The 27,114-nt window shown below is 38.1% G+C and overlaps 1 protein-coding gene across 1 annotated transcript in view; it reads left to right on the forward strand.

Annotated features, from left to right (window-relative positions):
- Positions 1 to 27,114, forward strand: part of FBN1 (fibrillin 1) — a 191,910-nt gene that overhangs the window by 157,005 nt on the left and 7,791 nt on the right. Inside the window, exons 20-35 of the mRNA XM_008069902.2 lie at positions 842 to 967; positions 1,541 to 1,660; positions 1,892 to 2,029; positions 2,938 to 2,988; positions 4,670 to 4,795; positions 7,210 to 7,437; positions 7,883 to 8,008; positions 8,229 to 8,357; positions 9,169 to 9,294; positions 9,407 to 9,532; positions 11,041 to 11,163; positions 12,250 to 12,375; positions 15,913 to 16,038; positions 24,258 to 24,380; positions 24,520 to 24,642; positions 26,099 to 26,224. Of these exons, the coding sequence (XP_008068093.1) occupies positions 842 to 967; positions 1,541 to 1,660; positions 1,892 to 2,029; positions 2,938 to 2,988; positions 4,670 to 4,795; positions 7,210 to 7,437; positions 7,883 to 8,008; positions 8,229 to 8,357; positions 9,169 to 9,294; positions 9,407 to 9,532; positions 11,041 to 11,163; positions 12,250 to 12,375; positions 15,913 to 16,038; positions 24,258 to 24,380; positions 24,520 to 24,642; positions 26,099 to 26,224 (2,043 nt within the window). The remainder of the gene's footprint in view (positions 1 to 841; positions 968 to 1,540; positions 1,661 to 1,891; positions 2,030 to 2,937; positions 2,989 to 4,669; positions 4,796 to 7,209; positions 7,438 to 7,882; positions 8,009 to 8,228; positions 8,358 to 9,168; positions 9,295 to 9,406; positions 9,533 to 11,040; positions 11,164 to 12,249; positions 12,376 to 15,912; positions 16,039 to 24,257; positions 24,381 to 24,519; positions 24,643 to 26,098; positions 26,225 to 27,114) is intronic.

A 27,114-nucleotide genomic window follows, 5' to 3' on the forward strand; every position in this document is an offset into this window, starting at 1 on the left:
TAACTTAGATTACTATAAGGAGGAAACACCCATCCTGGAACTAATACATATTAAATCATATCAAAGATGGAAAGATGGACCATATCTTCCTTCCTTCCTTCCTTCCTTCCTTCCTTCCTTCCTTCCTTCCTTCCTTCCTTCCTTCCTTCCTTTCTTCCTTCCTTCCCTTCTTTATTTTTCATTTTTATTTTTATTTTTTGAGCTGGAGTCTGACTCTGTTGCCCAGGCTGGAGTACAGTTTCAAGATCATGGTTCACTGTAGCTTCAACCTCCTGGACTCAGGCAATACTTCTGACAGACCCTCCCCAGTAGCTGGGACTATAGGCACGCCCACACCGAGATAATATTTTGGTTTTTTTTTGTAGAGGTGAGGACTAGACTGGTCTCGAATTCCTGGGCTCAAACCATCCTCCCACCTCAGCCTCCCAAAGTGCTGGAATTACAGGTGTGAGCCACCACACTCAGCCAAAGATGGATCACACTTTAAAAATATTTATTTAGTCTCTTAAATCAAAAAGATTAATCCATTTAATTCTGATACAATGAAGTAATTATATAAAGATTATGATTTCCAGCAAATCCTGGTTTTCTTCCAACTAAAGAACGTCAATTAAATAGTATCTAGTGACTTTTGGCTTTGTAGGTATCTTGTCTAGACAACCAGGTCAAACCTCTGGTCCTAAAATGAGATCATTTAGACAAAAACCAATGGCATAGACAGTTTGTCTCTTTGCTTGAATTGATCATGCTGTTCTGACTTTAAAGACCTAATTGAAAAGGGTAAATAAGTTGTGTACAAGGGATGGGCTCCTTTAATTGTTCATTTTCATTGACCTTCCAGATATTAATGAATGTGTACTGAATAGTCTGCTTTGTGACAATGGACAATGTAGAAACACTCCTGGAAGTTTTGTCTGTACCTGTCCCAAGGGATTTATATACAAACCTGACCTAAAAACCTGTGAAGGTAAACCATATTTTTGTTATTTTACTAATGTACTGTGCTGTCTTTTGAAATGTTATTAGAAAACCATAAGCATACATTAGAATCACTTGTATTTTAGACAATTATGCCAATTTAGTTGACATTCTGTGATTCTAAATGGCTCTTGTACATACTTTGTAAGCTACTGATGGTATTTACCTGCAACTGGCATTTTACTTACCATTTATTTTGCATTCATATGCCATTTAAAAGTTTCATTTTGCATTTGCCTTCAACTGGCATTTTATTTTGCCATCATTTAATAGATGAAAAAAATACTACATATATATATATATGCTGTTTGAGTTAATAATTCAGAAATCACAAATATATTTGCTTCAGATTTTCTGAATAAAAAGATTCAGCCAAGTGCTGGATTCTATACTACAGAGGTGTGTTCAATTAGTATTTTGGCATTCCATCTAGTATAGAAAAACTATTTAGGCCATCTTTACTGTTTGAAGAATATGTAGTAGCAATTGAGGCTGAAGTTGAAGTACTCATTTAGGCCCAAGACTAGCTTTTAGCAGTAATGTAGACCTGTTTTGGTTTCAGACATCGACGAATGTGAATCAAGCCCTTGCATTAATGGAGTCTGCAAGAACACCCCAGGCTCTTTTATTTGTGAATGTTCTTCTGAAAGTACTTTGGATCCAACAAAAACCATCTGCATAGGTATTTATCTTCCTGAGAATGGTTTTTTTTATGTTTATCAGTGCTGCTCTACTTAATGTCAGCTTTTACTGTCAAAGAGTTTATGAACAGTTTTAAAAATTATCATTATTCCTTATTTTATAATGCCACTCTCCCTTTATTTGAGGAGACATTTCATTATTAATGTGCATGTTTGAATTTTTGGAATAGATTCTATTAAATATCTTTTAACTGTTATTCCCTTGTCTGCAGAAACCATCAAGGGCACTTGCTGGCAGATTGCCATTGATGGGCGATGTGAGATCAACATCAATGGAGCTACCTTGAAGTCCCAGTGCTGTTCCTCCCTTGGCGCTGCCTGGGGAAGCCCGTGCACCCAATGCCAAGTTGGTAAGAGAAACTCGTGCTGTAGCTTCTATGCCACTCCACTGGTCTCTGCATAAAAAGGGGAAGTCTAGTACTTCATATATTCAGGTTCACATGGGAATGTTAGAAGATGTAATTGTGATGACCTCAAATATGTTGCTGAATGGGTAATAAGAGAAGTGTCAAGAATAGTAATTTTGTGTGATTTGCTTAATTTATTCATTGCTATCTCCACATTGCAGTGTGGTTAGTTTATGTTGCTTCTCTGGAGCATTAGTTTCTACTGGTTTTCTTTGGGAACCTTGTGACTAGAAGTCCTGAGTTTTTACAGGTGTAAATTCTTTCCAAAAAGCTAATTAAGGTAAAGAAGCCAGTATCCATGACTAAACCTTATGAGGATTGCTAGTAAACTAAATCTGTTTGGAAGGTGAGGTTTGAGAACCTTGCTCAAGGTTTTGCTCACTTAATGTTTGGATATACAAGTATGTGAATTTATGTAGTGTGAATGCTACAGGGCATGAGATCTCTAATGAGATTCTAGACTGTATTTCCCAAATTCATATTACAGGAATCCTATAGTGTGATTCCTATTTTCAGGTTAATAGCAAGAAAGAAATTTATGTACAGTTTCCCCCTCAGCTATTACCTTAATATAATCTATAGGGCACCTTTGTGCCTTTTATGATATCTTAGAGGAATTGAACTTTATTTGAGGAGACATTTTATTATTAATCTTCCTTACCAATGTAATCTCAGAAACACTTTGTTATATCAGACTTATTCATAGTAACAAAGTCTAATTCATATTCCAGGTCCTCTTTCATATTTTATATACGATGTCATAACTACAAAGTCTGGATATTGTTATCTCTAATTTATTTTTGTTGTTGTGTGTGTGTGTGTGTGTGTGTGTGTGTGTGTGTGTTTTACAGATCCCATATGTGGTAAAGGATACTCAAGAATTAAAGGAACACAATGTGAAGGTATTTCTGATTACTTACAAACCATACGTTTTTGTGTACATAAAAAAATGCTTGTGTTAACTTGGACTGGATAAAGCTGTCATGTAACTTCAGTGTGAGAAAAAAAATAATGGAAACTGAAAAACAGAACAGATGTTAATTTCACAAGCTTATATATGCTATTGCCAGTGTCAGATCACTGTGGCCAAAGGACAGAGTGGCTGAAAATGTTTTAAGCTGACTGTAGTTTGGAGTGACTGCATGTTCAAAATGCTATTATCAGGAAGAGAAAAACAGGAAGTTTTTGATGAAACTATAAAATTTGCATTTCTTTTGGTCTGACATGGGTTTTTGTTTGTTTTAATGGTCATGGATGATTTAGAAAGACTCAATCTATTCCCTATATTTTGAAAGTCTATGTGTATTCTCTTCAGTTTGCCATGATTCTTTCTTACCGAGCTGCAGATAGACATAGGTCATGGTGACTAACACAACCTGACATGACACAGCAGCTGAAAAATTTTAAAAACAGCAATTAGTCCCATATGTGGGATAAAATGAAGTTTTTTTTCCTCTGCTGAAACAAAGAAGCACACTACAACCCCCACCCAAGGTCTTGCTTTCCAAACGATGACTGAATTCTTTGGCCTTTTTCTGGTCCAGACCTGCTGTTAATAACTTATCTGACCTCGGCAGTGCATTTTGCTATACAAGTAGCCAGACAATAACAAAAAGGAAATCCCAAAAAGGTAGATTCCACTGCCTTCCCATTTAACTCTTTTAAAAGGAAAGATTCAGAATATTTTTTCAACATTCCTGGCTTGGAAAGTTATTCCTTCTAAATAGAGACACAGTGTATATGAGTTTCTTAACTGATGTTCCCCCCTTTTGGCAATTGCTAATTAGATGCCTTTTTTTTGGATTAACCTGTTGGTGACTGTTTTCCCAAATTAAGCACAGAGAACATACTGCTCCCCATTAAGCAAACTGAGAAGAACTGGTACATCTGAGAGAGATTGGGCAAATGAAGAATGAATGAACATGAGCATCTTTTGACTCTTAACCCAAGCTGGGATCACTGAGGCATTGACTGAATAGGCTGAGACCATTGCTGAGTTGGAATTGGTTATACATTTTCTAATGACTTCTCAGCAGTTCTGGAAAGAGACCCTTCACTGACCCATATACTCCTCAGTGGAATTTTTTCCTATGCTCGCCTTCAAGCTGTTTTATCTTTGCTAGTTTGAAAGGTTTTTGTTTCACTACTTATTTCCAGACATCTGGTCTCATAGAACAAATTATATGGCCCCTAACCTTACCTGAGATGTCCAGAGCTACCAGAACTGTTCTCAGGAACTCACACCAGCTCCCTGTCTCTACGACTCTAAAGTTATTCCCTGAGATTAATGGAGAAACTCTTTTTTTTTGAGAAAGTAGGATTTATTGAGAAGACAGAAAAACTCCCACAGTGGGAGGGGACCTGAGGGGGTTGCCCGAGAAACTCTTATATCTTTGGCAATAGGTGGGCTCAGTCAGGTTGCTATTCAGACATTTCCAGAAATTCTACATGCGCTATTTGGAGGCAAACTAATTTTGTGAAAACTTAGTTCAAAATGGAGACTAATTATGATTCCAGGAGTGGAATAAGGTAGAATGATATTGTAAAGATGTATTAACTTCATTTTTCTTTCTTTCTTTTTAGATATAGATGAATGTGAAGTATTCCCAGGAGTATGCAAAAATGGCCTGTGTGTTAACACTAGAGGATCATTCAAGTGTCAGTGTCCCAATGGAATGACTCTGGATGCCACAGGAAGAATCTGCCTTGGTAAATACTGGGCTCATTGTTTTACTTATAATAGTTTCTTAAAGATTATTAAAACCTCAGTTAGCTAGATATAGCTGAACATGTGGTTTCAAGTACAGGCACACACCCTCAAATTCAGCATGTCCAGTAGGATCCATGGTGGTTTCCTTAACAAACAGTTTTCCTAACTCAAGCTTTTAGTTTTTATCACTAACATGTTCTCAATTCATGTTAGTGAGAAGAAACTTTAGTCCTTTGTTAATTTATAGCCATTCCTTAACTCACTACCATCACAATGATTTTTAGAGAATTCTTAAATCTGTTCATATATGCCATGGACTATAAAATACAAGGTGAACACTTGCATGTAGTTAGAGACTATAGCCCATGTCTTCTAGGCATGTCCTGCCATTGATTGCAAAAAACAAGCCCTTGCAGAAAACACCTGTGGGTATCAGGAGTAAAGATGCCATTGCCCTGAAGAGTAAATCTGTGGGAACCCATGGCTATTGTCCCTGCCAGTCATACTGGGGTTCTCCTTGCCAACCACTAGAGCCCAGGTGAGGTCTTTAAGCTCAATCATCCATACCAGTGATGTGAATGAGATTAAACACAGAGCCTAGAACTAACTCTAGGTCCATAGAACTCAAAGTCCTAAGTCCCTATGGGTTTTTAGTGGCAGCAAGTTTGAAATCCCACAGTCATTCTGGCATTACTACTATGGCTTCTGCCTGCCTGGAATATGTCCCCTTGGATCACTGGTTTCTGAATACATGACTCTGAAAATGATGCTCAGCCATACTGAGAACCTGAAAGCATCTTTATTGATGACCACTGTAGATGGTTAAAAGAGTGATTTATGGCCAGGCGAGGTGGCTCTAGCCTATAATCCCAGTACTTTGGGATGCAGAGTTAAGAAGATTGCCTGAGCTCAGAGGTTCAAGACCAGCCTGAGCAACATGGTGAGACCTCGTCTCTACAATAAATCAAAAAGTTAGCCAGACATGGTGGCACATGCCTGTGGTTCCAGCTACTTGGAAGGCTGAGGCAGAAGGATCGCCTGAGACCAGCAGGTTGAGGCTGCAGTGGCTGTGAGCATGCTACTATACTCCAGCCTGGGTGACAGAGTATGACTCTGACTCTCCAACTCAAAAAAAAAAAAGATTGATATACAGTTAAGGGATTTTTATCAATTATAAATTATAACTAACACACCTTTCGATATAGAACTTTATGGTTTATAGTGTGAGTAATATGGAATAGAAGGAATTCAGAGCCTTCGGTAGGTTTTGTAACTAAGGATGTCAGTTAATCCCATTCTGAGTCTTAGTTCTTTGTTTAGGAAGAATCAGTATTTAATGAGAACCTTCTTCCAGATTCTTCAGTTGAAAGTTGCTTCTATGTTTAATTTAGGATTCATTTTAAAAGTATCCATCTTAATATAGGCAACCTTAAGGTAAAGTTGCTCAGAAGGTTTCTACAGCTTTCTAATATTAGAAAAAGTTCAGGCACTTTAGTAAACTGTTAATAATCACGTTGTGAAGGAGAAAGAGAAAGAAGATACGTCTTATGTTTTAATTATACTTTACAATTTTCAGGCCCATAACCTCATTTGAGCTTCACAACACCACTTGAGAAGTGGATGAGTGCAACATCATTTAACAGATGTAAAAATTCAGGTTCAGAGGTGACAATTTATTAAAGACAAGCAACTTAGTTCCAGAACATAACCAAAATCTGGGCCTTCAGACCTCTGGTCTATTTATCTTTCTACTACTCTTCACAATTCCCACACTTTAAGGTTGGGGCTAGAAGTATCCCATGTGTATCCTGAAGAATGTGTGCATAAGCACATGTTGAGGTGAAAGAATTATTTGAGAAGAGTGAATGGCTTTTCTTTGCTATTTTTCTTCTTTAATCTCAAGTAGGGCAGTCCTCATTCTGAAGTTCAACATTCCATCTTTCCAGAAATGAAGTGGGTCTGAGGAAAAGGTGATAGATCTGTGCAGGCATGTTCCAACAGTAAAGAGTTCAGTTTGCTTTTTGCTGTAGAGGTGATATACCAAAACATCATGGAGTACATGTATCAGGGATAGACCTGTCTATACAGGAGAAAACACATCTCCCAAAAGAGCATTGTGGAGTCTCTCAGAATACTGCAGAATTATCAGAAGATGCCTAAAGTTGAAGGGAAAATTTTCAAAATTAGCAGGAGCAAACATGGGCTGACAAAGAAAAGAGAGTCTTTATTAGGGAGGAATATCTACCACAAAGCCTGGGTTTTGGTTTCAGTTTTTTTTTTGAAAATAATTAATTCCAGTCAGTAAGTACATAGCAAATTATTATGTGTGCTGTACTTTGTCTAACAAAGCATTGGCTATTTAGCGCATGAAAACAGAGTAGCTCTCCTTAACCTCCGGGTTTCCTTCTGATAGATATCCGTCTGGAAAACTGCTTCCTGCGGTATGATGATGAGGAGTGCACCCTGCCTGTTGCTGGACGCCACCGCATGGACGCCTGCTGCTGCTCCGTCGGGGCAGCCTGGGGTACTGAGGAATGTGAGGAGTGTCCTATGAGAAATACTCCTGAGTATGAGGAGCTCTGTCCCAGAGGACCTGGATTTGCCACAAAAGAAATCACAAATGGAAAACCTTTCTTCAAAGGTATGCTGTTATGTTATCAATGGATGATAGCTTTTCTTTTTAGACTAATGGAGTGTATTTTCATGATCCCTGGACTCTACTCAATCATCTCAGCATATAACTATCTTTGTGTAGAAAAGTTTAGACACTAGTGGTTTAGAATATTTTATTTATTCATTCTGCAAATAGTGATTAAGCATTCACTATGTATCAGGTAGTGTGCTGGGCCTCGGAAATCCAAATAAACACATTTTTTGCTTCTTTAATGATGCTTTCTAAAATACAGAAGTTTAAAAGGTTAGAGATGCTTATAAAGTCTTATTTCTCATGGATCACACATTCTTTGGAATGAGTATTGCCAAGAACTAAGATGTTCCTATCTTCTGAGTTTAAAATGGTGGGCCCTGAAACCTCCTAACTAGTTACTCATAAACTCTTTTTTCCCCACTTTTAATTTTTCTTGAAGATATCAATGAGTGCAAGATGATCCCCAGCCTCTGCACCCATGGGAAGTGCAGGAATACCATCGGCAGCTTTAAGTGCAGGTGTGACAGTGGCTTTGCTCTTGATTCTGAAGAAAGGAACTGCACAGGTCAGTGAATGGACCTCAAGGAAAAGGAGCGGGGGCAGCCTTTAAAGCCCTTCATCTTGGGCGATTCCTTCAGGTCCCCTCCCACTGTGGGAGCTTTTCTGTCCTCTCAATAAATCCTGCTTTCTCACCAAAAAAAAAAAGTCCTTCATCTTAAACGTGCTACTGCAAAAACTAAGGCTGTCCTGTTGCTCACATGTTGCTGCTCACTGTTTTTGTGCAGACATTGATGAATGCCGCATATCTCCTGACCTCTGTGGCCGAGGCCAGTGTGTGAACACCCCGGGGGACTTTGAATGCAAGTGTGATGAAGGCTATGAAAGTGGATTCATGATGATGAAGAACTGTATGGGTAAGTTTGTAGTCATTTGATTACCACAGGAAGAACAGGCTTGCATGAAGCTTTGATGACTCGTAGCCTATGTCCCAGTTTCTTCCAGTACATTGGTCTCCTGACCAGTGAGTTAGGAATCAGTCTGCAGCAGAGGGAGACTGACATGCAGTACAAATGAGGGACTCATGCTGTGGAGTGACCTTGGAGAGTAGCTGTGGGTCCTTGAGAAGTGAGTTTAATACCTGTAGTAGACACCCGGGGAAGAGAGAGCAATAAACAGAAGCTATAGTAGAGGTCCCACTAGAGGGGTTTCTGTCCAACATTTCCAGAAAAGGAGATTGATTAAAGTGGTTGTATTAGGGAAACAAAGTCTGTAATGGAGATTCTTGCAACAGTGATTTTTTTTTTTTTAATTGAGGGAATGCTCTCAGGAGGAGCCTGTCAAGAAGTGAGGGAAGCAGGATAGTGCAGGGGAAGAAGATAAGCCAAGAGTTTGGCTGCATTTTAGCCTTAGTCTGATCTCATAGGGAACTCTGGAATCTGAATGGCACCAAAGAGTTGTCACACCTTGAGACAAGAAGAAGGTCAAGGTTTTATATTCCCTATTAGATCATTTACATTATTGGCCATGAGTGTTCCCCAGCATGGGAGAAGGGTGTAATCTCTCACCTCCTGGTTGTTTCTGAGTGCGGTGGATGGCAATTTTCCAAGAAGGGATCCTGTGAGCCCTTAGTTGCCAGGTCACCATGCAACTAGAGTGAGTGAGTGCTGGCCTCGTAGAGGGGATCAGGCCGTCACCATCTCCAACATGGTCATGTCCATTTTGCAGATATCGATGAGTGTCAGAGAGATCCTCTCCTTTGCCGAGGAGGTGTTTGCCTAAACACAGAAGGAAGTTACCGCTGTGAATGCCCACCTGGTCATCAACTGTCCCCCAACATCTCTGCGTGTATTGGTAAGGAAGAAGGCTTTCACACCACTTGCATGTTGGTCAGTCATTTGACCCACATCTGTGTCAGAGTGAGAAGCTTATGTTTGTGTGTTTGCTCTTCTTATTTTCTCAACAGACATCAATGAGTGTGAACTGAGTGCAAACCTCTGCCCCAATGGCCGTTGTGTGAACCTCATAGGGAAATATCAGTGTGCCTGCAACCCTGGCTACCATTCAACTCCTGATAGGCTGTTTTGCGTTGGTAAGTTCTATTTTTTATTTTATTTTGTCTTTTTCTAAAACACTCAAGCAAAGCACTCTGAGGTCTGTTTTCATCACTAGTTACTATTACTTAGTTGTTCTTATTTCCCTGTAAAATTGTTTTATAGTGGCTCACAATCTTTGGATCTTACCTCCCTTAACTATTTAAAGAACCATTTAGATGAAGGATAGAGAATGTTTTCACTCTAATAAGTATAATTTAGCCCCTGCTGTTTTGAGTAGAGGGCAGTAGCATATGCTTTACTTATGCACAGGCATACCGAGGCAAATCAGCAAGTGATAACTAAACACCTGAAATAAAATAAACATGGTGAGCGCTGTGGAAAAGATTAAAAAAGCGCAGGGTGAAATCTCTGCCTTTAGATGGTTTAACTCAGCTTCCGAGATTTCAAAGAATAACTATTGGAAAGAAAACAGTGGAATGCTCATACCTTACATTGAAATAGAGGCCACCCTTGGCACTCCTTAAAGATGGGTTTTTGTGGGACAAGCATTTTGCTTTGTGGTTGGCCCTCTGTAGGTTTAGTCATGCTGTGAAGAGTGGCACAGAAAGCCCTGTGGCTTTATTGTGCCTGAAGTCAAAGTGAAATTTTGTAGAAACTGCCAGTTTTTGCCGGGTTTGGGGTGTACACCATGTGGAACTGCCAAGTCTCACATGGTTTCCACCCAAAACCATAAATCAGACCAAATTCTTCTGAAACATGGCCCAGGACAATTCAGAACTCCAGGTCCTTGAAGAGGATTGGAGTCTCAGCCAATCAAACAGAATTTCAAGTTTATAACTGAATCTATTACCAAGAGAACTCCACCAGTTATGTCCATTACCATAACTGGAATGTGTTCTCCTAGCACTCAGTACTTCTGCATTGCAAATGGCATGTCATGCATTGTGCAGTTAATTGGTCATCTGCCTCCCGGCTGCAATGTGATTAGTATGAAGGCAGGGATAGTGTCTATCTACTTCACTGTTAGATTCTCATCTCTAGCACCTGGTAGGTGTGTAGTTAATATCTGTTGAAGAAATCACAAGGTGACTTTCAGTTGCTCTAGGATGCTTCCCCCCCGCCCCTTACTTGACCTATGCATGGAAACTTGAAAGATGTGCCATGCTCATAAATACAAAGAAGGGTATCTTAGCCTATTTTTGTGATGCCATAACAGAATACCTGAAACTGGATTATTCATAATGAACAGAAATGTGTTGGCCCACATTTTGGTAGGCTGGGAAATCTTACATCAAGGTACTAACTCTTTCATGGCCTTCTTGCTGCATTATCCTTTGGTGCAAGGCAAGAGGGCAAAAGAGAGCAAAAGGGGGCTGAACTCACCCTTTCATAATGACACCAATCCCACCCATGAGGCCTCATGGCCTGATTGCCTCTTAAAGGTCCCACTTCTTAATACAGGCAATTAAATTTCAAGATGGGTTTCAGAGGGAATAAACATTCAAACCATACCAGAAAGTAATGTTATTTTCACTTCTCTTAGATATTGATGAATGCAGCATAATGAACGGTGGTTGTGAAACCTTCTGCACAAACTCTGAAGGTAGCTATGAATGTAGCTGTCAGCCAGGATTCGCACTGATGCCCGACCAGAGATCATGTACTGGTGAGTTGGTTTTAGCTTCACGTTGAGTTCTCTCAATAACAGCTTCCTAAGTAAAGTGGTTCAGGGCCCAGGCTTTGGAGTCAGACAGTCTTGGTTTCAAATCCTTGATCAAGATATTTATTATTAGAATCCTTATCTATAAAATGGAGTTCAGATTTCACTGAGAGTGAAAGAGTATTTACAGAACTTAGCATAGTACCTGGTACATAGAGAATATAAAATATATTTTTCTTTATTCATCAGAATTTTGAAGAGTTTAAATTTTTGGCCAAATTCAGTGCTACTCCAGGTATATTCCTTGAACCAGCCTCAATAGCATCACTTGAGAACTTGTTGAAAATGCCAAATCTCAGGCCCCATCTACTGAATCAGAAGTAACTAGGATGGATCCTGTAATGAGTATTTTCACAAACTCGCCAGAAGATTCAGATGCATGCTAAAGTTTGAGGACCACTGATCTAATTTATGCTTCCTATTGTATCACCCTGGGCTAGAAGAGCTATGTAGCCACCTAGAGATGACAAAGTGGATAGTATAGTTTTGAATTTGGCTTGGATTAAGAAAAGAATTTGGGTTTAGGAACCATAATTATTCTGTCTGACCTAGAAAAATTTTCCTAAAATCTCTAGATATAAATTTGGCTGTAAATGTTAATTGTTGAAAATGAGGATTTTTACTAAAAGTGCATCTAAGTAGATATGCTAATTTCAAGCAGTTTTCACCTAAAATATCAATAAAACAAGATTATAGACTTTAGACATGTATAATTTGACATAACACTAAGATTCATAATTATTCTTGAATGATAAATTCAACAAGAAAGAACATTTTAAATTAAATGATAGATTTTTAAGTGGGCGTGGACTTGTCCTTCAACAGTGTATTGTGAATCTTGAAAATGATGCTCTTTTTTTTCACCCAGGACAATCTGATGAGATAATTAATGCAAAGACTCATTTGTATGTGAGAGTTAATAGTCTTATGCTAGTAGGCAGAGTTTATTTGATTTGAGTCAGTTAATGTTTGCTCATTAGAATAATAGAACCAGTATCAAAAACATGTGGTTGTTGATTTTATTCTTTGCAGACATCGACGAGTGTGAAGATAATCCCAATATCTGTGATGGTGGTCAGTGTACAAATATACCTGGCGAGTACAGGTGCTTGTGTTATGATGGATTTATGGCATCTGAAGACATGAAGACTTGTGTAGGTAAGCAAAGAAGACAGTATTTTCCATCTTGTCTGGTTATTCACAAGTATTGTTAAATGACATAAAGGTTAGTTTGGTAGTTGATAAGCAGATTCCATGGGAAAAGTAAGGCTATCTAGGGACATCGTACTCATATTTTAAAACCAGCATTGCAAACAGCACCTTTCTTGTGACTGTGATCTGGTGCTCTTGTCACATATTTTGTGTGAACTGACCTGACCATCAGTCAACTCCAGATGGATATTTCTTTTATGTTGATCCATTATTTCTGTCCATGTAACTCTCTTTGTGCTGTGACTAGAGTTTAGGCTTTTAAAATGCTTGACGAAAGGCAAGCAACATTCATCTCTGACAAGAATGACAGGTCCTCACTCTAAATTGATCATATTTGTCTTGGACCATTGCTATGCCTTCAAATTTTTAAAACTTTTCTTCTGCAAATATTTGCTCTGCCTTTCATCTCATCCAGTGTCTTTTTCATCTTAGATGTTGCAGTTTTCATCTCTAAAAGTCTGATTTGGGGTCTTTTTTCTTATCTTCTGTTTCTGTACTTAATAAGTACAATCATTCCTCTACCTTTAACACAGTTATAATACAGTTATAATAACTGTTATACAGTTATAATACAGTTATAATAACTGTTTTAGTGTCCTTGTCTACCAATTCTATCATCTATGTCAGTTCTGGGTCATTTCAGAGTCTGAAGTGCTAACCATGGAACCACCAAGTTCTGGGTCATTTCAATAACTTGACTTTCTTTCCCTTTATAAGTCATATTTTCCTGCTTCATTGAATACCTGGTAATTCTGTATTGGATTTCCAACATTGTAAATTTTGCATTACTAGGTGCTGGATATTTTTGTATTCTTAGGAACGTTTTTGAGCTTTGTTCTAGAATACAGTTAAATTTCCTGGAAACAGATTGATCCCTTTCAAAATCCTGCTTTTAAGCTTTTAAGCAGCATTAGTCCTAAGAACTAATTTTGCTCCACTACTGAGCAAGACCTTTCTGGATATTCTATATAATTGCCTGTGAATTATGAGGTTTTTTTAGTCTGGCTGGTGGGAACAGGCACAATTCCAGGCCTTCTGTGAACTCTGAGGATTGTTCTCTCTAATTCTTTTAGATAATACTTTCCACAGTCTCAAACAGTCTATTTCCTCAGACGAATGTGCTGAGCACTACTCATCTGAATACCTGAAGAGCACATTTTAGCAGATCGCTGAAGCTCCCTCTCTACATAACTCTCTTCTATCCTTTACTCTGCCCTATGACCTCTAGCTCCCATGGTCTTCCAAGACTTCCACATTCCTCTTCTCAACTCAGGGACATTCTCTGGTTCTTCCTGGCATTCTCTCTTTATGCCATGGACTTAAAGCTTCCTGTCATCTGGAGCAATGTAGAACTCACCTAGTTTGTTTCCTTTCTCTCTGTGATAATTGTCTTCTGTTGTCTAATGTTCAGTGTCTAGAAACTATTTTTTAATATCTATTGTTCATGTTTTTGGGTGGTATAGGTGAGAAGGTAATTTCTTTTTTGTCATTGCTGTTGTTTATTTTAACAATGTGGGATACTATTCAGGATCAGGTATACAAATGGTCATCATACAGGTAAAATTTGGGCCTCTCTTTGGTCCCCACTTTGACTGATTTGAAATCAGGTATCCTTATTGATGTGGCATCCTCCCCTCACCCTCACCCTGGCAATATCCTGCTACTACCAATCCCTTTCTTATAATATTATCATCATTGTTCAGAGTCCACTTATGAGTGAGAACATGTGATACTCTGTTCTTTATTTCTGTGATAGATCACTGAGTATGACAGACTAAATCCATCCAAGTTCTGTAAGTTCATAAGTTTGTCCTTCTTTATGGCTGTGTAATATTCCATTGTGTATATGTACCATATATTTTTATCCAGTCTGGTTTTGATGGGCTGCGTGGTTGTTTCCATGTTTTTGCTATAGCAAATAGTGCTGCAATAAAGATGCAAGTGCAGGTATCCTTTTTGTAGAATGATTTGAGTTCCTCTGGGTATATTTCCAGTAGGGGGATTGCTGGGTCATATGGAAGGTCAATGTCTAGTTCTTTTAGAAATCACCACACTATTTTCCAAAGAGGTTGTACTAGTTTGCATTCCCACCAGCAGTGTAGAAACATTCCTTTCTCTCTGTACCCTCACCAGCATCTGGTGTTGTTTGTTTTATTAATGATGGCCATTCTTACTGAAGTTAGGTGGCATCTCAATGTGGTTTTGACTTGCATTTCTCTGATGATTATTTAGGCTGAGCACTTTTTCGTGTGTCTGTTGGCTGCCTGTATAGCTTCTTTTGAGAAGTGTCTATTTGTGTCTTTTGCCCACTTTATAATGGGGCTGTTTGTTTTTTTCCTTTCAGTGCGTTTGAGTTCCTTATAGATCCTGGATTTAGGTCTTTGTCAGATATACAGCTGGCAAATATTTTTTCCCATTCTGTGGACTGTCTTCTCACTCTCTTGATGGTTTCTATGACTTTGCAGAAGCTTTTCAGTTTGATGAGGTCCCACTTGTCTATCTTATCTCTCATGGCATGGGCACTTGGTGTTTTGATCAGGAATTGGTTGCCAGTTCCAATTTCCATCGGAAATTCTTATAGTTTGCAGTTTTATGTTTTGGTCTTTGATCCATTTAGAGTTAATTTTGTATATGGGTGATAGGTAGGAGTCCTGTTTCAATCTTCTGCATGTGATCAGCCAGTTTTCCCAGCACCATTTACTGAATAGGTTCTCCTCTCCCCAGTGGTTGTTGGTGGAAGCTTTGTCAAATTTGAATTGGTTGAGAAATTGAGGTTTTGCTTCTGGAATCTCTATCCTGTTCCATTGGTCCATATGCCTATTCTTGTACTAATACCAGACTGTTTTGATTATTGTAGCCTTATAGTAAAGTTTGAAGTCTGGAAGTGTGATACTTCCTGCTTTGTTTGGGAAGGTAATTTCAATCCCCATTATTCTATCTTGGTCAGAAGCAAGAGTCTAGAATTGATATTTAAGTTTTTATCACATTTATCTTCTGAAACCTTTATTGAACATTTGTGAAGTCCTAGAAATTAAAATGAATGTCATAAAAATAATTTTTAATTTGGGAAAGAAGCAAAATTTGTAACAACTTGCACTAAGACTACTAGTTTATCTATTTGTTCTTTTAAATGTGGAAACTATATTGTTAGTATTATGCAGACTGAATTAAATTTTCATACTGTGATAGAGTATACTGCTTTCAAAATTTTCTAGATTGTCACATAAATAAGCTTTAGACTCAGCCTGGAGTCAGCCAGTTTGATTCCCTGATCTACTGCTTGTAGGTCAGAGAAAAGCCAGTCTGCACGATTAGCCTGCAATATAGAGTGCAAATGTGAATTGGCCTTCTTAAATACAACATTTTTTTCTGGATGAAAGCAGTTTACCTTTTCTAATTTATTTGTCATAGTTATTTTATCTCAGGGTAAAATAAGCATGTTGTCAGATAGTTATGTGCATTAATAATATCTGTGTTTTACAGATGTCAATGAATGTGACTTAAATCCAAACATCTGCCTAAGTGGAACCTGTGAAAACACTAAAGGCTCATTTATCTGTCACTGTGATATGGGCTATTCCGGTAAAAAAGGAAAAACGGGCTGCACAGGTGTGTTTTTTTAAAGTGAATAATAAATAAACTATTAAGTGGCTAAGAGACTGGTGTCATAATTATAGATTAATATGTGTTTTAAAATTACTAGCATTTTAACTGCATTATAAAGCATTTTGCATAGCAGCTTTCATTAACTTGGTTTCCCCTTCTTTGAAATTTTTCTTAGTTTATATTGGACCTAAGGTAAAGTTTTTTCTTTATCTGTGAAAAAAAGGTGTATTGAATAAATTAACACTTGATAGTATTACATAATATACTTTTGTGAGGTTAAGATCACGTTTTAATATTAAAGTAGTGAACATGTCAGTTATAAAAAATTCATATTCTTTCAATAACTTCCTTTGCCAATACTTCATTTAAGGTTTTATAACTGGGATTTTCATTTAAAGGAACTTATTCTACAATTAATACATTTCATTAGTATCTCTCCTGTCTTCTAGTTTCTTAAATTAGAGTGCTTTTTTTTTTAAGTCAGAGTCTCACTCTGTCGCACAGGCTGGAGGGAAGTGGCACACTCATGACCACTGCAGCCTTGACCTGCTGGACTTAGCAATTTTTCCACCTCAGCCTTCCAAGTAGCTGGAATTACAGGTGCACACCACCAAGCCTGACCAATTTTTTTATTTACTGTAGAGATGAGGTCTTGCCAAGTTGCCCAGACTGGCCTTGAACCTCTGGGCTCAGGCAATCCTCTCGCCTCCACATCCCAAAGTGCTGGGATTACAGACATGAGCTACCACGCACAACTTAGAGTGCTTTTGATGTGGAAGTTGCTTTAGTCAAATAAGTCTTTATTTATGGGACTTAGCAAATCTTATGAGGTGATCATTGAACCATTTGCAATTTTGTTTCTCTGATACCAATAGCACATGGGAAAACCTTTCCATGATATTTGAAAGAGACGATCTTATTTTATGCCAAGTGAAAGAATTTACTCTGTGATAATGACATTGTATTTAGTTTGTCAGTGTTTAAGTTGGTGTTTTCAAATATGAGGCAGTGATATCAAGCACATGGAATGATATAATAGAGTTTTATTATAGTTACCTGTATTCATGTAATAGATTATGGCATCTAACATAATTTAAAACATAGTGGAGACCGCAGTGAACTTGAATTAGGTAACTCTATAATTTCTTTGCAAATAACAGACTTTAATTCCAAAAGGCAATTTGGCAAGCCCTTGTAATGACTTAAAACAAACATTAAATTATTTGCAGATTGACAATGTGGCAAATATACAAAATCGCCTCTTAGTGATATCAGCATATTTCAAGAAAACACAAAAACATTTATAATTGTTTCAAACTGGCCAATAATACTAAGTTTCAGATTTATTGATACATAGGATAAGGGCAGTAATATTGCTGTTGAGTCAGAAATGACAGATCCTAGCCATATTATGAAAGGAAGCATGAAGCTAGAATATTTTCATGCTTACTGCGTTACTCTCCACAAAAAAGCCAGGTTCATTCTAATAAATGGCACAGTGTTTAAATTCTCAGGTCCCCGTGTGTCCTCTTGGGTACAGAAGGGACTTAGCTTTGTATGTCTGTGTTCCAACCTTTATTTCAAGCTTCCAGTATAAATATAGGACTTGGTAAGGAATGGTGGCCTGGCAGTAATGAAGAAGGTAGGATAGTTCCATATTGTGTTTTACCTAATAGAGGATTATACCATTGTTTGGCTAAGCCAAGCTCACTGAAATTCAACACAGAGGCAGTGATGCTTATGAAAGGAGAAGTTAATCTCATGGAACAGTCTTCATTCTCTATAAGAAAAAGGGTCTCTAGAATTCCATGCTCCAAATTCCAGCTAAATGGGGCATGCGCAGTGGCTGATTATTTTAGGCCTCTTACTATAAAGAAAGCTTAAAATTTCATGCCATATCCATATGATTTAAGGTAAATGAGATATATATAACACCCTTGTCACAGTGCTGGTCAATAAATAAAAGCTACTGTCATTTTAAATGAGACAACGGATACAGTATCTAGAGGCCATTTTAATGAAAGATATCATTTCTAGTCTAGCAAAAAAACTTTACTGCTGTTTACTGATACATTCTTGAAATCAATTTCAGGAAAATCTTACTCTGTGTATCAGAAGGCTTGTCATTCATAATTGAACTTGAACAGATTCTAAGACTGTGGTGACAAGAACTGTGCACTACCTGTTAGATGAGATGATACCAGTTTTACATTAAGAACAGTTGCCTTTTTTTTTTTTTTTGAGTTAGAGTCTCACTCTGTCACCCAGACTGGAGTGCAGTGGCCGCTCCCAGCCACCGCAGCCTCGACCTGCTGGGATCCGGCGATCCTTCCACCTCAGCCTTCCAAGTAGCCGGAATTACAGGCATACGCTACCACACCCGGCTGATTTTTTGATCTATTGTAGAGATGAGGTCTCGCTGCCCAGGCGGGTCTCGAACCCGTGGGCTCAGGCAATCCACTCACCTCAGCCTCCCAAAGGCGCGGGATTACAGGCTGAGCCACTGAGCCCGACTTAACAGTTGCCTTTTAATAAGTCACATGAACAGAAACATAGATTTGAAGTCAAAGAAACACTCAATCCTTTCCCAAGGGCCAGTATTTCCCCCATTCTTTTAAATTGCAACCTAAAACAATTTTTCACATTGATAAAATCCAGCTAGCACTGTAGGAAGAAGAGTTCAGTTTCATGCCTCTTTGGTACCATAGCAGCACGGCATGTGATATTGTCATCTGAAGGAATAATGCCAGAATTGTATCCCTAGGTCTTCCACTGACTCATGGTCTTGAACAAACCACCAGGGTACTCTGTAATTAATCAGATATTCCCCTTGGGTAAGTAATATAGCCCTAGACCTATACAAGGAGGGACTGCATTAGAGATAGAAAAAAAAGTAATCCTCTGTAAATACTGTTGTTACAACCAAGATGCCCTTGATTTGCTATGTCTTATTGGAAATGTATTAAACAAGCAGAAAACTTGGTATACTTAAAAAACAAGTTTTGACTGGGCACAAAGGCTCAAACCTGTAATCTTAGCACTTTGGGGGCCGCCGAGGTGAGAGGATTACCTGAGCCCACGGGTTCAGGAACAGCCTGGGCAACTTGGTGAGACCTCATCTCTACAATAAATAAAAAAATTAGCCGGGCCTGGTAGCACATGCCTGTAGTTCTGGCTACTTGGAAGGCTGAGGCAGAAGGACTGCCTGAGCCCAGCAGGCCAACGCTGGGGTGGCTATAATCGTGCCACTGCACTCCAGCCTGGGCAACAGAGTGAGACTCCAACTCAGAAAAAAAATTTTTTTTTAAATGCCCAAAATGTTTTTTAAGTTCTGTTACTAGGACTCTTTTAGACTACTTTTATTTTAAAATTAGTGTCATTCACAGCTTAGAATACCATCAAGTTACCTTGGTGATGGTCATATTAAAGATAAATTTTTATAATGTTCCAGACAACTAATGTGAATAGAGATATATCTTGCCTAATTTGATTAGTAGGCCGCACAACAAATAACAGCAAGAGCAGACCTAGAACTGTTTTTTTATAACAGACAAAAGAAATAGAACTACTTAATTATCTAGCTAGATTTTTAAAAAATGAATTCTCAATAAAAGAATTATTAAAATATGTATGCTATTTTATAAGGAGGATCTTTGTTTCATGAAAACTAAAAAAAAGTCCTCTGGGCGCCATTACAGTTTTGTCTAAATATTTCAGCTCCCTGTCATTACTGATTGTTTCCATTTTAACAAATAAACATGTTTTTCCTCCAGTCATTTTAGCAATGTTCAGAATCCACCCACTGACTTACATTCCCAGCCCACACAGATGCTAAGAGTTTTTTCTATTCCATAAGCTTTGTCCAAATTGTGGGTATTGATGAAGGGAATGTTCCATTTAATGGAGAGAGAATGTACATTTGTTTGAAACCTAGAACACAGCTCTTCAATTCTTGACTTAAGTGGGCTAGATTACAATTTTTCTGTGACTCAATGTAAGGCTTCTGCTCCTTCTACATAATTGTAGCTAGACAAAAAATTGGAAGAAGAGAAACTAGGTCTCTGCCAGAAGTCATTTTTGATGGGTCCTGGCTTTAACAAGCTAGTTTGTAAGATCCTACCTCCCACGATGTGCTCATGTGTAGTAAATAAAGCATACCATTAAGTGGGATAAAATCAGACTTCTTTTTAGCGAGAATAGCAGCATTTTTGGGTAATTCCATTTTTCATACTAGCCAGTTCCTTTCACATGAGAAATATTTGTGGTGGATCTTGGTCTATGGGAGAGAATCCTGTACTTCAACCACTAGCAGTCAATGAGAATTTGTGTTCATTTCCTTTTAGTTTCTTATCAGCGCTAATTCTCTTCCACTGGCTGTCAGCCTGTGAAAACTCCATGGGTGTTCAGTTAATAGTCTTGGCTCAAATTTGGATGCAAATTAAGAAATCCAAGTAGCCTTCACGTTTGGCCTCTCCATTCATGGCAACGCCCTCTTCCTCTATGCCTAATCAAGGAGTTTCTGAAGTGTGCCAGCTCTGCTGGATGAGAATCCATGTGACAGATGCCCACATGGCGGGGAAGACAGGTGTTTGTGTGTAATACAGCCTCTCCCTACATAACTGCAAGAGGAGGTCAGAGCAACTCAGAGCACACGCCTGTATTTGAATGACAGACTTGTATGGGACATACCCAGGGTCTATGAATGGGGCCTGCTCAGAAGACCACACCCTTGCCCTTCAAAAGAGCCATGCATGAGAACCTTTGAGTCTTTGTGAGGGAGGTTTGGTGGGGTTAAGGAGGTTGCAGTGTCAGCTTTAAATTTGAATTTCTTTGCTTTTCTTGGCTTATGCCTGTTCTTAATCTTAAAAAAGAATTTTCTGTCTGGAGCAGACTTGTGGGGGAAAGAGAACATTTGTACAGAAAGAGATGTTCTTGGCAAGCATGTACTATGTTTCCTTCACATTATTGAAGAGTGTTTCAATGCAGCGTTTTTGTTTGCTTGTTTTCCTTATGGCTCAGTTTCCCCTTCTGTTTGCTTTTATAATGAATTATAGTCCTAGGCCAAAGTCTGCCATGGAAACGATTAATGAATAATAGTTGGTGCATGCATGCACGTTTATTCACATGCAAAAACTTTTTATGCAGAAATTCCTTTACGCTCTATGACCATGTTAAGTCTTTCTAATTCATTTGTTACATACTGAGACTATAAAGCATTGAGATAATGACTTATACAAATATTCACAAAATGGAGAATTAATTGCCATTATTTCTCCATTTTGTGAATATTTGTATATTCAAATATTCACAAAATGGCTTCTGAGTTGCCCTCCCTATTACCCCAAAGCCCATGATACAGAGCCTTTTACAAAATAATTTCTTTTCATCTTGAATGCATTGCAATAAAATTGAAAACATTGAGTTAGAAATTTATATTAGCATATCATTAATGATTTTTTAAAAGGAGGAAGACTTGCCTCTTAAAATAAATGGTAATTTTTAAATTCCAAGATTAAATATGAAAGGTAAAAGCCATATGGAAATAAGGGTCTCTTTGGTCATTAGAAAATTGGAAAGAAAAAGATTACAGAATTACTAGACTGATAAGTTGTGATCATCTATAAAAATTGGGCTTAGTAGTAGAGATTAGTGAATGTTTCTTTATGTCTGCTGATATTCACCAGTATTTTGAGAACTCTGTAAAGCATGACTTAGAATAAAATCCTGAAATGACTAAAGAAAGGAGCTCAGTTAGGCAGCTATGGCCCAAGGGGAAAAGAACAAACTAGCAGATGGGGAAACTGAGTTCTAGGTAGTCCCAGCTTTACATCTCATTGACTGTGGGGCCCAACCTCTGTGTCCTCTGAGAAACTGGAATTCTGAGTTCTTTTCACTTATAAAAAATTCCTTGACTCTGTAATATCTGTAGGTTCTGATACTTACGAATTGAACCTCATTGTATCCACCTAAGATGATTTGCCAGAGATTATGACAAATAAGGGAGAGAAATTGAGGCAGGATTCTACAAAAGTGATGGTTTGTATCATTACCTCTGAGGGGAGAGATTATCTGAGGAAGAAAGAGCTGTCAGTGACCCTGCTTGGGAACACCTGTGCAAGTTTTGGGAGGTCTATTAGGTTAGGTATGGGAGGGCTTATATTCTTGCATTCTCATCCCTACTTATCCCTGTTGTCCCTGGGTTGGCCTTCCTCCTCATTTTCTTGGAATGTGCCATGCTCAATTATCCAGTTGGATAAAGCTCCCAGTCACAAGTCTAAAGCTATGTGCCTCCCTTGACCTGCCACAATAACTCAATAGGTTCATGTGGCTGCCAAGGTCACATTAAAATCCACCTATACAATATGTCATAATTGTAAGGACATTCTTCTGTCATTATTTTATTTTGTGTTTGCTGTAGAAGTATGAAGAAGCCAAAGATCCCAGAACCATTTCAGAGTTCAAATGGAACACTTGCCAAACAGCATGTTTACAAATTCTTTCAAATCATTTAATTGGACTTCTTAAGTAAATAAAAGGGCAAACATGCCACTATTCAAGTGATCACTGGAAATTCTTTCAAATTTTGTATGTCAAAATTGTCCTTCTTGACCTAAATTTTGTGTCAGGCATTGGTTTCTCTATAGAGTCATTATTATCCTGTCTATGAGTTCTTGTTCTTAACTGATGACAAAGTTGATTGTCAGGGTAACCCAATGTGTTTGGGTTAATTTCAGAAAACAAAGCATATTTCACTTCATACTTTATATTCTTTTCTGTAATACTTTTATGTTATATAGTTTATCTTGGCTAAATTTGGAAATGAAATTTTGGAGAATAGAAAATTTTGGAGAATTTGAAGTGTTTTAGTAATGTGATTCTAATTGGATACTCCTTATATTCTGACAAGATCCCCACTTCATTGACTTGAGTTTTACATGAAATGTGTAAGAAGATTTGACTCACCCATGATCTCTAAAAAGCTAGGGAAGAGTTAGCTCACATGCTGCCCATAGGACCATTTTCTGCAAATACTTGAATTAGTAGTACCTAAAGTAAAGTTTCTATAGAAGTGAAGTATAGGCCGGGCTTGGTGGCTCAGCCTGTAATCCCAGCACCTTGGGAGGCTGAGGTATGAGTGGATTGCCTGAGCCCGCGGGTGTGAGACCAGCCCAGACAACCTGGCAAGACCTCATCTCTACAGCAAATCAAAAAGTTAACCAGGCATGGTAGCTACTTGGAAGACTGAAGCAGAAGGATTGCCGGAACCCAACAGGTCAATGCTGAGGTGGCTGTGAGTGTGCCACTGCACTCCAGCCTGGGTGATGGAGTGAGACTCTGACTCCAAAAGAAGTAAAGTATAATTTACTAACACAGTGATTTAAGTTCAAGAATAAAATATATTCAATATACAGGCTATAATTCGTATGTTTTCTAATATGCTAACAACATTGTCTTTTTGTCTATACAAGATATTAAAACAATGTACATCAGTACTCCATAGTTGACTTATTAAAAATGCTGGTAATAGCCGGGTTCGGTGGCTCAACCTGTAATCCCGCGCCTTTGGGAGGCTGAGGTGAGTGGATTGCCTGAGCCCGCGGGTTCGAGACCCGCCTGGGCAGCGAGACCTCATCTCTACAATAAATCAAAAAATCAGCTGGGCGTGGTAGCGCGCGCCTGTAATTCCGGCTACTTGGAAGGCTGAGGCGGAAGGATCGCCAGAGCCCAGCAGGTCGAGGCTGCGGTGGCCGGGAGCGGCCACTGCACTCCAGTCTGGGCGACAGAGTGAGACTTCAACTCAAAACAATAAATAAATAAATAAATAAATAAATAAAAATGCTGGTAATAAAAACAAATGACGATGAGTATTAATACCATAGGACATTAAGCAACTCACTTTTTGTGGTATTCAGCTGTAAAGAGGTTAGTTTTGCTTTGGAATGACCAGACACATTAAAATATAGAAAAAAATTAGAGTTAATGATACCAAGTACCATCATATTGTTCTTTTTTTATAAATTGAAATTTAAAGTCATTTAAAAAAAGGAATTTAAAGCCATTCAATATATGTAGTGTTTATATGTGGATGCTAAAACAATCTATACTATACTGTGGGAAGTGTGAAGGCAAGCCAGCTTTTAAATATTGATTCCTAAATTATTTTAAAGATCAAAATGACATTTATGCTCAACTTCTTTCTAAACCTCTGGTTATTTTTTCAGACATCAATGAATGTGAAATTGGAGCACACAACTGTGGCAGACATGCTGTATGTACCAACACAGCAGGAAGCTTCAAATGTAGCTGCAGTCCCGGGTGGATTGGAGATGGCATTAAGTGCACTGGTGAGTTGGAAGATAATAGAGATTGTTCATCGAGAGCTGCGTAGATTATACATTTGTAAAGTCAAATTTAATTTGTGTCCTATTGATTTTAAATGCCATACTTTCTGTTAATAATGATGTATTTTTTTTTTTCCTTAAGATCTGGATGAATGCTCCAATGGAACCCACATGTGTAGCCAGCATGCAGACTGCAAGAATACCATGGGATCTTACCGCTGTCTCTGCAAGGAAGGATACACAGGCGATGGCTTTACTTGTACAGGTAGGCTGGAAACACCTGTGTAAGCATCATTTGGGGAAGCAAAGTATTCTACATTTCCCATACCATCAGTTATTTTTTGAAGGCTGGGTCAGTTAACAGAAAATATTAGTTAACTGAGACTAAATCCCCATGAAATAAAATGTGGAACCAGGCTAATTAGGGAGACTTCAGATTCTCTCTCTCTCTCTCTCTCTCTCTCTCTCTCTCTCTGTGTGTGTGTGTACACATACATATATATTTATATATATATATCATATATCACTGTATGTAGTGATGTCACTAGTTTAAAACAAATCACACTTTCTATTATATGCCTTTATGTTCTTGTGCCTGTTTTTCACCAATGACATGCTTTCTGTACCAAACTCAAGGGTAAGTAAGCTTGCTTTAAGAAGCTATGTAAGGAAAGGGGCTTAGTTGTTCTGGATTAGAAGAACCCGTATGCATTTTTCTCCAACTAACCATCATCGTCATCATCATTTCATAATAGTATAAGAATTTCAAAGCTGCTAAGGAATTCATTTACTTCCAGTTTTGCAATAATTTATTAATGAAAATTTGTATTGGCTCTAACTAGTAGCCATAGAATTAACATAAACTACTAAATGTATTTAAATACATGTGATTAGAGATGTGATTATATAAATTATACATAAACATATATGTTCAAGCCTCCACAGACAGCACTTTCTATGTCAGAGCTTTGGGATTAAATAAAATAGTGAGATCCATTACTCATTGTCCATTGGGTAGCAGAACTGCTCATGTGACTTAAACCATTAATTTTTCCTGAGCACTTTGCTCATAAGAAGTTACTTAAGCACAAAAGAGGCTAAATTAAAGAGTCACTGAGTTACATCATGATTAAAATTATTTTTGCCTAACTTAGGGATGTGTTGTCATCAAAAAGTTCCCATTACTTTTGAAAACATATTTGTATTCCATTTATTAGGCAGGTATGGTTTATGTGTTTGATATTTAATAATGGATATTATTAAGAAAACCAGGTAGAGATTGAGCAGACGGGAATTTTTGGTCCCCTCTGCAGTTGCCATTCTAGTTCTTTTGGTATATATCTGAGTTAAGTCCAAAACTTGAGAAATAGGCACAAACCTTGACCTGTTATTTCCTGTCATGGATATACCCTCCATGTGGATGGCCCTTCTCCAAAAGGTCTTATTTTAAATGATCCCTTTGGCTTATTATTCATTTTACATCATTGGGGATAATTTAGCATTCAGAAGCCTGAATGTGAGGCCTATGTTCATTGCATATTCAATATTAGAATTGAAATATTGTCTTTTCATTCAGAAGAGAAAAACAAAGAGTGTAAATATGTCAAATTGAAATTATGATGAATCACTTAGGAGGTTGACAATAATAAAAATGGGCAGATCTGAGAAATTAGGACACTCCTAACCGAGGAAGAATGACCTGTGTTTCTTTCTGGCTACAGACCTTGATGAGTGCTCTGAGAATCTGAATCTCTGTGGCAATGGACAGTGCCTCAATGCCCCAGGAGGATACCGCTGTGAATGCGACATGGGCTTCGTGCCCAGCACTGATGGGAAAGCCTGTGAAGGTAACTAATGGGGAAGCTGCTGGGAGCCTTGCAGGACTTGATGAGATTAGGTTATTTAAACATTCCTGATTTTTTTTTTTTTTTTTTTTTTTAACTGAAGTGTGTTTTGGCTTCACATCTAAGCTGGTCAGTTCAGTTTGTGGAGGGGTTAGGTCTCCAATTGACCATTTCTCTTTGTACAGAGAAAATGTCAGTTATCTGGCCACAGGTAGCACATCCAACCTTGGCCAGATGGTCTGCAAGGGTACACCCATTTGTCATAGATGAGAGACGGTAACCAAGTGTGGTTAACTCAAAGCAATCCACTTAACCATATTGATGAGGGAAAGAATTCAAAACGCTGGTCTCCTGATAATGTCCTGTGGGAGGATCATCTTTAAATATGAAAACACAATTTTTAAGCTCTTCTATGGTTTGATTTCTAGAAAAAAAAAGGTGTTAGAATAGTGGCAGAGTAAATAGTCTTGTCCATATGTAGAATAATGTTCTGGGCATGTCTCCCAAATTCTCTAAATAGCTAGCATACATGAAGAGCGTGGAATAAGTCTTTTGCAAATATGTTCAGTAAGGGATCCATTGTGATAGGCCATATGTCATGGTGTCTCTCAGCTGAAGGTCTTGTCTTTTTGGTAAGTGTTGGTCAGACAGGAAGCATCCAAGGAACCTGCTGGCTAAGGATGAATCTCATTGGGAAACTAAAGATTCTTCTCTTTACTCACACAAGTGTGAGTACAAGTTTAAATACATTCTCCTTCATTGAAAAGAATTAGTGACTATTATTAACTAAAAAGATTTCAGTAGAAATAAACAAATGATAATGATTGTCAGTAGAAGTTAAATAAGGTTCTAATTAATGTCTTAGCTAATAGTTGTTCCTTGTTAACAAGACA

The sequence above is a fragment of the Carlito syrichta genome, unplaced genomic scaffold (assembly GCF_000164805.1).
Source record: "Carlito syrichta isolate Samal-C Ts95f unplaced genomic scaffold, Tarsius_syrichta-2.0.1 Scaffold312386, whole genome shotgun sequence".
Taxonomy (NCBI): domain Eukaryota; kingdom Metazoa; phylum Chordata; class Mammalia; order Primates; family Tarsiidae; genus Carlito; species Carlito syrichta.